The following is a 12,486-nucleotide window of genomic DNA, read 5'->3' as shown; positions in this document are numbered from 1 at the left end:
AACAACTCACAGTCTGTGAGTAAAACTGATTCAAATCAGAGCAGTCACATTTAAATTTCAGGCATGTGTTAACCATTCCTCGCCGTCAGTCCCCTGACCGTGGTCGGGAGACGCGAGGGGAGATGCTTCCTCCAGGGCCGAAGTTTGTCCTCCTTCGGGGTTAACTCCCTTCACTTTTGTGGAGTAGTGAGGCAGACAGAAATCAGCCGAGGCACCGGAGAGTACTGAAGAGATGAGGCTTTAATAACAGTACTGCACACTTCGAAAAACACACTGCCTAGGCTGTAGCCCGTTAGAACGCTGCTCCCGGTCGCCTTCTCTACCCATGACACACTCTCTCTCTCTTTTTCCTTTTTCGCTCCCCGCGTTTTCTTCACGCGCATGCTCACACACATCACATACACTCCTTACTGCACCCAGTCACACACAAGACGGCAATTCCCGCAACACTACCCCCACTCTGGATGGCAATTAAACAATAATTCCACTCCAGCATTGTAATGCATAAAACTGGTACACAATCCCCTTTACCACTTGGAGCCTACAGGAGATAAAAGTGTTAGCCATTACTGCATATAAGGTGAGGTATAGTATCAACTAGTGCACTTCAGTGACAAAGACGTTGACTCTAGTAAGGTGTACATACATGTGCAAAATAAAGCATTTCAAGGGTTGTTAAGTAGAAAAGAAATTACACAATTGTAACTATTACATGGCGACCGGGAATAACTAACTTATCCTAGCATCTAGGAAGGCACAAATACAAATGGATAAGTGCATGTAGATAACCCCGTAGGTCCTTCAGATACTTTACTCACTTTTTTTTTTTAAATGTAAACACTGGAACAATGAAAAATATAGCTCTCTTAAACCATTGTAGCTAACAATGTAGGAGGCTGAAACGATTTAAACTTGAACTGAATCTTCAGTCCTACTTGGAACTGTCCATGGTAGGTAAACCAAGCTAAGTGATCCACACTCCATACCGGTCTGGAGCTCTGCGCCGACGAGTTGGTCGCTGAAACTGCTGGCCCAGGTGGTCTGGCTCACCCACCACACCCCCACCATTCTCATGGTCTACATGGGAAGGGGACGATGGGACAACCACAACCAGAGCGGGATCAGCTGCAACTGAGACGGAAGGCTGAGAGGAGCTGGGGCCATTGCCAGTTGCAGTAGAGAACAGACTGTGCAGACCCAGATCACGGTCTGCTGGGTCATCCTCTAAAGCTGGTGGTGGGACCTCTGTAGGTGACCACTGATGAGCTTGATCAAGGACCCAGGTATTGTCCAGTGGTTCGCGGCAGCAATAATGCTTTAGCTGGTCATGGTGGACAACTTTCACTTTAGACCTTGGGTTCTTCTGGATCCGATAAACTAGGTCATCCAATTGCCCCAGGACAAAGAATGGTCCTTCATACGATGGGAGGAACTTTCTGACCTTGTTCTTGATGTGACGTGTTCCTTTGATGAGATACCACACAGGATCTCCAGTCTTATACTGTGTGTGGCAACAGTTCTTGTCATATTGCCTTTTTGCGCGCTTGACTGACTCACCCAGGGCTTCCCTGGCGATGAGGTGGGCCAGCTCCAGCCGCTCACGCATTTGCTGCACATACTCTGGAGCTGAGGGTTGGTTGTCTGGATCAGGAGGTAGACCTGCGATAAGGTCCACCGGCTCACTCAGTTCTCGGCCAAACATCATGAAGTTTGGGGTGAAACCTGTAGCACTGTGTTTGGTCGCCCTGTAGGCCATAACAGCGTACGGGATCATCAGGTCCCAGTCCCAATGGCAACGCTCTGCTGTGGAGGCCAGGATCTTCTGGAGAGTGGCATTGAAACGTTCAACCTGGCCATCTGACTGGGGTCGGAATGGCGTTGTATGAGTCTTGTCTATGCCAAACAAACTGCACACCCCCTGGAACACATCAGATTCAAAATTGCGTCCCTGGTCACTGTGCAGTGCTTGAGGTATCCCGTAGCGGCACACCCACTCAGATGCAACGACCTCGGCAACGGTTGCAGCCCGTTCATCTGGGATAGGAAAGGCTTCAGTCCACTTTGTAAAATAGTCTTGTATCACAAGCACATATCGGTTTCTGCGCTCCGTCTCATTCAGTGTTCCCATAATGTCCAGCGCAACGCGCTCCATTGGGGCTCCTACCCGGACAGTTCCCATCGGAGCTTGCGGTGTCTTCTGGGGTCGGGCCCTGGATGCACAGCTGGTACAAGTACGGCACCAAAGAGCGACGTCTTCCCTCATGTGATACCAATAGAATCGGGTTCGTAGTCTGGCCACAGTCCTCTCGACACCAAAATGTCCACCCACTGGCCCTTCGTGCATCTGGCCCATCACTTCTGGTTGTAGCTTGCGTGGCAGTACGATTTGGGGATAGAACTGGGTCTCGTCAAGGCAGTAGAAGCGACGGACCAGAACTCCATCTCTGAAGTAGAGCCGTTTCCATTGAGCCCAGTATGTCTTAGTGGCTGGGCTGCATGGTGAAACAATAGTCCATGGGGGGCGCTCACTGCTGGCCTCCATCCAGGCGCGTATGGGTGCAATGTCTGCATCAGCGTCCTGGGCTTGGCTCAGCTCTCCCATGGTCCAGCCGTGAAACAGAGAAGCAGTATCAAGGATTTTAGCCACATATACTTTCTCAGTCAGCTTTACAGTGTGTGTATTAGTGGAAATGTTCTGGTGTGATATGTCTGTTCTAGTGTGAATTATCTGTTCTGAGATGTCTGTGTTGGTAGGAGTGTTTTGACATAAAATGTCTGACTTTGTAAGAGCAGTTTGGTCTAAAGTCTTTGTTTCTGGTGTAGTGGTGTTATGACTTACCCCCACTAGACACACCGCTGTAGTAGCCGGTTGTCCCTCCACCCTCACCGGACTCAGCAACAGGGAGCTGGTGTCAGAGTCCAACTCGCATTGGACTGCCCGATGACTGGTCCCCCCGAGATGCTTGGGGGGTCCTGCACTCTGCATGGACAGGACTGGCGACAGGGTCTTCTGGAGAGGCTATCAGCATTGGTGTGCACTCGACCTGGACGGTGGATGATCTCAAAGTTGTACTCGGCAAGCTTCTCGAGCCATCGCGCTAACTGTCCTTCTGGCTCTTTCATTTTTGTTAGCCAGCGCAGGCTGCTGTGGTCTGTGCGCACTTTGAAAGGCCGTCCGAGGAGGTACTGGCGAAAATGGGACGTGAAATCCACGACGGCTAGTAGTTCACGTCGTGTGGTGCAGTAGCTTTGTTCAGTTCTTGATAGCTTACGACTGCCATATGCCAGCACACGTTCCACGCCCTGTTGCATCTGTGACAGCACCGCGCCGATGCCAGTGTCGCTGGCATGAGTGTCTAGTGTCATTTCTCCATGGTCAAGTGGATAGCCAAGAACAGGGGCAGAGGTGAGTCGACACTTCAGCTTGTCGAAAGCTGCTTGGTGCTCAGCATGCCACTGAAAATGTGCGTTCTTCTTGGTCAGGTTGTGCAGGGGTTCGGCTATAGAGGCAAAATCTTTCACGAACCGGCGATAATATGAGGCCAGGCCGATGAAGCGTCTGACCTCCTGGATGGACGTAGGTGTGGGCCACATCTGAACTTTTTGAACTTTGCTGGGGTCGGTAGCCACACCATGCTCGGATACCACATGGCCAAGATAAGCAACTTCGCGGCGAAAGAGGCAGCATTTGCCAGGTTTCAGTTTCAAGTTAGCTTGTTGAAGTCTATAAAATACCTGGCCAAGCCGTTGCAGCATCCCCGACACGTCCTTAGCCAGCACGATGATGTCGTCCAAGTAGACCAGGCAGGTCTCCCACTGCATGCCAGCCAGGACGCGGTCCATCAGCCGCTGGAACGTCGCCGGGGCATTGCATAGTCCAAATGGCATGACGTTCCCCTCAAAGAGGCCTGTCCAAGTGCAGAAAGCGGCGGCCCTGCGTGCTCTAGGCGTCAGCTCAACCTGCCAGTAGCCTGATGCGAGGTCTAATGTGCTGAACCATCTGGCAGTTGAGAGTGTGTCCAGCGTGTCCTGGATGCGGGGCAGCGGGTAGGCGTCTGTTATGGTGCGGTCGTTGAGAGCCCTGTAGTCAATGCAGAGGCGGTATGTCCCATCTTTCTTACGCACCATAACGATGGGCGAGGCCCAACTGCTGCAGCTGCGTTGGGCGAGACCGCTCTGTAGACTGTCGTAGATCTGCTGATCAGCATTTTGCTGCTTTTCCCCTGCCATTCTTCGTGGATTTTGTTTGACTGGGGCACCAGGACGGGTTATGATGTCATGCTGCACAAGGCTGGTTCGGCCCAGGTCAGCAGGCCCTGTAGAAAACACATGTCCATAAGTGCAAAGCAAGCGTTTCAGTTGGAGCTGTTCATAGTCATTGAGGTCTGTGGAGCTCTGGGCATAGAGCTCCTGCAGATGCAGAGGAACCACAGGAGGGCTGGTCAGAGAGTCTGCAGCTGGGGAGACCATGGAGGGTTCCACGGCCTCAGCTGGCTGGAGGAGCCCGGCAATGGATCCTTCCTTAATTGTTACTGCTTTATTGCCAAGGTTAAAAAGGCGAAGTGGGACAGCTTTGGAAGGCTGTGCGTTGACTAGGACTCTGGCGATAAGTACTTTATGCTTCTCAACAAAACCTTTGGTGGGACTAAGCATCATGTCACCTCGAGCTGCTGCACCAGGATGCACATTGCCTTTCACCATATACTCTTGCCCCGGTTCCACCACCACAGTTCTAGCTATTCTCACTGCGTGTGACTTTGTACTGGCTTCGGTTTGGTAGTAGAGCACCTCTTCACCGAACAGAATGATGCGGCGTTTGCCGAAATCAAGACGTGCTTCAGCTTGAGTGAGGAAGGGATGCCCAAGCAGCACCTCATTTCCTGCTATATCTGCCACCAGGAAGTCAACATCCACCTGTCGATTGTTGATATTGACAGGTATCTGGGCTTCACCTAGCACCGGCACGTCCCCAGGTCCCACACCAAGCAAGGTCTCAACAACTGAGGGCTGTAGTGGTGGCCTCACGTCTGGGTGGATGGAGTTGTAGTAGGGCAGCGGCAGCACGCTCCTCCGGGCCCCACTGTCCAAAACAGCACATACCTCCACTTCGTAGAGGCGCATGGGGATACTCATTTCTTGGCTTTGGCACTTAAGGTGGAGCACGGTGGGTTTTGGGCTGTCCCAAGGGCTACTGTTCAATGTTAAGGCCTTGGTGGTTTTGTGAGGGGAAGGGCACTGCTTTTGGACATGGCCCCAACCTTGACAGTTATGGCAGCGAACCCCACTCCTTTTAAAGTTTCGGTGATTGTTCGGTGTAGTTGAGGGTGTGTGTGGGACAAAACGATTCGGTGAGGGGCTAGCTGCAGGTGCATGCTCAGCAACAGTCTCATCTTTGTCTTTTTCTCTGACGACGGCAGCTCGGGGCCGGCGTTCAGCTGCGTTACGGGCTCCTTGCTGCATGGCACTGGTTACATAAGATGCAGCCCTTTTAGTGGTTTCGTGTCGGTGGGCTATTTCGTATGCGCAGGCAAGTGTGGCTGGGTGCCTCTCTAGCAACTTCTGTACTATTTCTGCATCACCCAGCCCATTGGTGAAAACTTCAACAGCTATAGAGTCTTGTTCAATCTCTGCTCTATCACCATATGCAACAGCCACTTTCCCATAAATGTCATCTCTGAAAACATGCAGGGGCTCACCAGGTTTACGCACTCGCTGCCTCAGTTCTACAGCAACAGCGGCTGCATGGTCAGAAGAAGGGCCATATGCAGTTTCCAGTTCGTCCACCAGGCGGCGGTAATCCCATTTGGATGAGCGGGGATTTCTGTGGATAATGGCCCCTGCTGCTCCAACTAGGCAGAATTTAAGCTGAGTTGTCATTGTTTTTTCTGACCAATAGTTGGCTTCAGCGCAGCTCTCAAACCTGTGCAGAAATTCCTTCCACGGTGTGGTGCCGTCATATTGGCCCGGACGTAGGGTGGGGACTCTCTCTCTAGGATCACCGTCCTCTTCACTGTCAGATGGGGGCTGACGGGGCACACAGCGGGTCTTGCCTGGTTTGGAGCGGGGTTTATGCTGTGCAGTGGTTCGCCCATAGCTTATGGCTTCATTAAGGCTACTGGAAGGCATACATTGCATGGGTGTATTTAACATTGCGTTAAATTGAGCCGGTGTGCTGTGTACAAAACTGTCCATGTGAGCGGAGGAAAATGGGTTTGAGTCTGGATAGTGGATTTTCATTTGGGGAGTAGGAGCTGGATAATAGTTCATGCTGCTGCCTGTGTTTCTCTCACGGCCGTAGCTGCGGCATTCAGCATCAACGAAGGGATTCGTGCGGGAAAACTGCGGCTGGGCAGGACCATCGGGCGGCGCGAATACACCCTCTCCATTAGCGTGTGTGTTAGCACAACTTTCGCCACACAGGAATGGGTTCATATGTTCACATTTAGTCACAGCTCTGTCTCTGTTAGCTTCCCTAATGCTCGCGGCACCCTCGGAGACACTGGTCAGCGACATGAACGGGTTGGAATAATTGGTCTCGAGTCCGTAGTTTTCACGTGAATGGCGAGCAGCAGCCATCGCGAGTTAGCTTAGCTACGGGCTAATACACTTGTAATTACGGTCACTCGGCTTTATTGTTAGCCGCTTTAGCCTGTCGGTTTTTCTCAGTGCTCACCACTCCTTTAACAACGTGAGAGGGTCCCTTCGTGGTCGCCAGTGTTAATCATTCCTCGCCGTCAGTCCCCTGACCGTGGTCGGGAGACGCGAGGGGAGATGCTTCCTCCAGGGCCGAAGTTTGTCCTCCTTCGGGGTTAACTCCCTTCACTTTTGTGGAGTAGTGAAGCAGACAGAAATCAGCCGAGGCACCGGAGAGTACTGAAGAGATGAGGCTTTAATAACAGTACTGCACACTTCGAAAAACACACTGCCTAGGCTGTAGCCCGTTAGAACGCTGCTCACGGTCGCCTTCTCTACCCATGACACACTCTCTCTCTCTTTTTCCTTTTTCGCTCCCCGCGTTTTCTTCACGCGCATGCTCACACACATCACATACACTCCTTACTGCACCCAGTCACACACAAGACGGCAATTCCCGCAACACATGCGACAAGAGTTGGAAACAAACCGAGTCACGTCATAAAAGTCATTTGACCACGCGCTCACGTAAAATGTGGATTTAGGAATCTTTTAGGTGAACAGCACTGAAAACCTACTGATGTGGGATCGATTAACTGTACAGACTGGTCAGACAAGTTGTTGTTTCCTGGGGTACCTCTTCTGAAGGACATCGCTCGCCCTCGCTGTCGTAAAACACCAGATGCCTTGTTGTTTACATGTTATTTATCAAGCTCCTCCATGCACGCAGGCAGAGTTAAGGAAGCGCCATCCATTATTGATCAAGCTATTTCCAAATGTCCTTATTGAGTAATAAACAGTTGTTTATAGACAGTCAGTGCATTAGTGTCAGCAGGAGCGCTAGGCGGACATCGGAGGTCTATCAGTCACCATCAGTCTCAATGTGACGAGCCTGATTAGAGGTTATTATTAAGCTGTATTGATTAGTGCCAGAAGGAGCTAAGCGTCCTGGAGAGAGACTGTCGAAGAGTATAGGGAGAGACTTTTACTGCTCACTGCAATAAAAATACACTCTACTGTAATAATGTGCAGTATTGGACAGTTTAAAGCAGTTTGGAGTGTTTTCAAATAAACACTGTCTTTACTGTCTCCTTACTGAGCGCTATTCTTTCGGCTCAATGCCGTGTCTACGGTTAAATTCCAACAGTGTTTTTCCATCTTTGATCTGCAAAATAATTACAGCTGTCCATTTATCGAATAAACTTTTGAGGCGGTAGCATTTCGAGATGCCAGAGCCACCCCGAACGCAGCGCTTTTGGCGGCAGAGCGAATGACTTTACAGGCTTTCAGAGCCATGTGGCTAACCCACTCTGTACCACTTTGTCCACACACACACACACTCAAAGACAAAAACACACTCGCACACACAGTGTGTTGTCAGGCCAATCATTATACCCATCGTGCCCACAACTCAAACGTCCTCAGGTCCACAGAACGTACTTAGTTGTGGTTGAAGAAGCACTTACATCCACTCAGCAGGCAGTCAATCCCTGCCCAAGACGCTGCCGTTCTGGTGGGGGAGATCTTCCTTTACGAACTTCCTGCAATCATCCATCAGCCTGCTAAAAAGAAATGGGTGGGTACCGTGGCCACAGTCTCTAACCTCAACGAGGGCCTAATGCAAAGAGGCCTTTCTGGACTAGATCTTCGGCCACCGTTGCATAAGAAGAAGTGATGCAATCAATTATTAATGCTGTACTCGGTTTAATATTTAATGCCGGCGACATGTAATTTACACTTATACTCGAGAAATCACGGGGCACAGACCGAAATAAAGAAGTGTATTTGTTCCAAAGGGTGTTATGTGAATCCTATTCAGTGGGCTCTGATTTCACTAACGATCTTTGCTCTAAAGCTGCTGCTGTTTGCTTGATTTGATTCACATCAGAAATGACTGGAACCAGCATATTCAGCTGAAATCCTGAAGGCTATAATAGTCATCCGTTCACACAATCCGACTTTTGATGAAACTCTTACGCATGGAGTACTCATTCAACAATGTTTCTTTTTGGTCCTAAAATATATTTTAATGTGTATATACAACAGATCAACTGGCTGCATGAGGTAAATGACCAGCATTAAGAATCTGTGGCTTTCACGAAAATCCCATGCTATCCCTCTGCTGCATGTTTGCACAAGACATAATGAACTTTATTCAATATCTGGCTAGACAGACGTTTTATTCTAAGAAAACCGAAGAAAAACAGTGGTTTGTCACAAGCAGCTGCATCAGCCAGCAAAACGTCAGTGTGTGGCTGAAGCTCCTGTTTGTTCGTTTTTGATTAAACTGACCCCGTTCGTCAGCGACTCAGCTCAACGGAGCTCCAGCAGTAACCAGGGATTTAAATGAGGTGGTGAACATTGAGTTGACACCTTTTTAGGGTTACGGATGATGTGAACATGTGTTGCGAATTTAGGAGAAAACTGCACTGCTGCCACAGGGGAAGCGGGGTGACCTATGACACATGTAACACCCCCTAATTTGTTTTGAGGAGACGTTAACGAGGCCTGCTGGGGAGCGGGTCATTAAAGCATAGGGCAGTGGAAGGCTTGTTGACAGAGACGGGGTGGCTGCATGTGTGTATGTATGATGAGTTTACATAATCTGGAGAACTTTTTTTAAATGACATTCACGGGTATTTTATGTTTTTCCAAATGCTGGCTAATTGCATCAGTACAAGTTGACGCATGTAGTGTCAGAGAGCGACAATCTGTAAATGTAAAGGCAGTAACATCTATACCCCTCTTAACCAGTGTTGGTCAAGTTACTTGAAAAAAGTAATCAGTAACTAATTACTGATTACTTCCCCAAAAAAGTAATCCCATTACTTTACTGATTACTTATTTTCAAAAGTAATTAATTACTTAGTTACTTAGTTACTTTTTAAAAACACGATTTACAACCTGAATAGGTGATAAAGCGATAGATCTGTCAGCCCAATTCTACTTTTTCTACAATCCATCATACAAAATGTAATCAAATGGAAAAGTCCCTTTTTAAAAAAAAATTTATTATATGCAACATTCTCTGACTGGAAGAAATTTGTTTTAAACCTATTTAAACCTATTTTCTGCACATTCCAGCACATAATTTTTTTTTTTTTTTGTGTGTTTACACTCAGACTTTCAAATAGATGCAAGTAAAAAACAGCAGAAAATAAATAAAGTCACAGACTAGCGGTCCTTTTGCTCTATTTTCACCTGTAAAGCAGGAGTTGGGTAGGCGGAGGTTTACCCTGGTGCAGGTGTGCCGCAGCGGTCAGTGGAAGAATCCGCGAGTTTCTCTGTGAATTTCCCATTACGTCGTAGCGCACTCGGTGCTTGCTTGGAAGTTTAGGGGTTTTTTTCGGTGTAAAAAGAAGTTTTCTTCCCACGCACAACGGACACTAATGTTTTTGTCACTTTTTATGGAATCAAACTTAAAGTAAGGTCAGTACTTCCACGCTTTAAACGCTGCACGCTCATACTCTCTCCCGCACTCGATCCATTGTTGATCTGCACACAGCTGTTGTCACGAATGTCGCACTTGCTTACGTCACTGTCATGAGACATTCTTGCAAAAAAATCACGGTTTTAGTAACGCAGTAACGCAGCGTTCCTACGGGAAAGTAACGGTAATCTAATTACCGTTTTTGCAATAGTAATCCCTTACTTTACTCGTTACTTGAAAAAAGTAATCGGATTACAGTAACGCGTTACAAGTAACGTGTTACTGCCCATCTCTGCTCTTAACACAAACCCATAACAACATCTTCAACTCAAAACTACAAACTGAATCAACAACTCTGATGTCGTTGGACACGTACAGCAGACTGTAGTCTACGTTCTGCTGCACAGGCGTAGAAAAAGCTAAAGCAGCAGTTTCACGGCACTCTATATCGTAAGGTAAAGAACCTACAATATTACAAAGAAACTCCAACAACCCTCTTGGTTGACACTTGGTGACAGCGGCAGGATCTTCTGCCACATATCCAGCAGCTCTGCATCACCGGGGCAGCAGTCTAAGCACAGATGCCCAAGTCGATTTTTACAGCTTCTGCGAGGGATACTGAGTCATTCCCAAAATGTGGGATTTCCTCCCACTGTGGCATGCCTGAAACGCCTCACCTAAGAGTCATAGAGGCATGCCTTCTGGAGTTTCTGTTGCCCCAAAGACAATGTACAAGGGAGGCCCCCTGAGCCTAATAGTACGACATATAGCAATATGCATAACCCTTCATTATGTTTCCCAGTCTATGCAGGGTCCCAACAAAAGCGCCATTTTAATCCGAATCTGAACTGCATCCATACAGCTGAAAGTAATACATCCCGTTGGAACGCAGCGAGGCAGAAGTATAATGCGATCAGTATAAAAATATACTGTACTTACTGGAAGTACTTTTATCTTTTTTCACCAATGTCAGAAACTAAAAAGCAGATTTGCTAGTCTTCAATGTGCAAACACAGGTGTGACACCACAGTCAGTGCATCATTAGTATCATACTTCCTCAAACTGTGGAACAAAATTTAGCATTTACATCAAAGACCTGGTTTTTTGCTGTGACTTTATTATCCTAGCGTGATGCATAAGTTGGCTTTTTTATTTACTGAACACCTTTAAAAATTTAGTGCTTATAAATGCATCTGTGTGTGTGTGTGTGTATACAGTCATTTGATGAGGCACTAAATCATGCCTGTGTTTTAAAATAAAGGTGTGAAAATTGAAGGATCAGTAATAATACTGCACTTTGTGTATGACCGAATAGGTGGAAAGCACGAGGTAGAATGTACTACCAAAACTCACATGTTCAACCAGCCGTTAGGTCTCCTATGATCATACGACTTTTCCTGAAGTTCACCTCTCGTGCACCCAAAGCAGGGAAACCACACCATATGCTTCCAGGGCAGTGTGCTTACCACTGATAAACATTCCTCAGACTGTGGTGGAAACAGTTTTTTTTTTCAAGCTGCTGTGTGTGCCTTTGTCAGCCAGGAGCGCTTAACTGCGACCGAGGAGGAATGCATGTAAGACTGTTCTGCACTGAAGGTTCCTTTTTAAACTGCCACACCACTGGAGGGCACTGCACTGTCTGCCTTCACACAGAGCGCTCTTTGTTGGGAGACGCTTTTGCATCAGACACAGGGGAAGATTTAGGGGGACAAAGTCAGGCTATATGAAATATTGGGTAGATTTTGCGTCATGCATGATGTAAATTTAAAAAAAAAAGTTTTTCTAAAGCTTTTGAAGAACTTTGGAACATTTTGATCAGACGTCATTGTCTGTCAGGAGTGTTCAACTTTTAAATAGCTCCACAATTTCAAATACTGACACAACGATTTATATATTAAGCTGATGTTAGATTTAAAAAAAAAAAAAAAACACGGGGAGGAGGTTGTGGTGTGAAATATTTTGCTCACATAAAAGCTTCCTGTTTCCTTTCCCCCCTCCTTATTAGACAAACTGCAGGACGGATGCCAACACTGGAGCTGCAAATGACATTTTTTGGCCTCAGCACCTTCACCCCCTTCAGCCCCAGCAGTCACAATGTCACAAACACTTACATCCTTGGTGGAGCTACCAAAAAAAGCATAACGTGCAATAACGGTTGGCAGCGATAAAGTGCGAAAATGAAGCAGCTGCAGAGCCAAAGGAGATCTGCTGACTCAGGTCTTTGGATCTTTAGCACTAATGCTACAAGTGCTACTGCCGAAATGGGCCTTGTTTGCTGGAAAAAGAATTAAGTGGATTAGATTAAAGACAACCGGTGGGTCATAATAACAGAAAATGGCAGGATGGGTGAGGAAATTAAGCCTTCAAGATGTGCATAACATAGACTGAAAGGCAATGTTGACAGCTGGAGAGGAGTTTAGTCG

At 47.6% G+C, this 12,486-nt stretch overlaps 1 protein-coding gene across 1 annotated transcript; it reads right to left on the bottom strand.

Moving 5' to 3' along the window:
• Positions 1-222: 222 nt before the first annotated feature.
• On the bottom strand, positions 223-6,652 carry LOC146365494 (uncharacterized). Its single transcript, XM_084915546.1, has 2 exons — positions 2,915-6,652; positions 223-2,882 (listed from the first exon to the last, which is right to left on the bottom strand). Exons 1-2 carry the CDS (start codon positions 6,574-6,576, stop codon positions 965-967), a joined length of 5,580 nt encoding a protein of 1,859 aa, XP_084771672.1. The 5' UTR covers positions 6,577-6,652; the 3' UTR covers positions 223-964.
• Positions 6,653-12,486: the final 5,834 nt, after the last annotated feature.

Source organism: Perissodus microlepis, chromosome 19, assembly GCF_051167445.1.
Source record: "Perissodus microlepis isolate ML-2025 ecotype Zambia chromosome 19, ASM5116744v1, whole genome shotgun sequence".
Classification (NCBI taxonomy): Eukaryota; Metazoa; Chordata; class Actinopteri; order Cichliformes; family Cichlidae; genus Perissodus; species Perissodus microlepis.
This window is presented reverse-complemented; position numbering and strand designations above follow the sequence as displayed.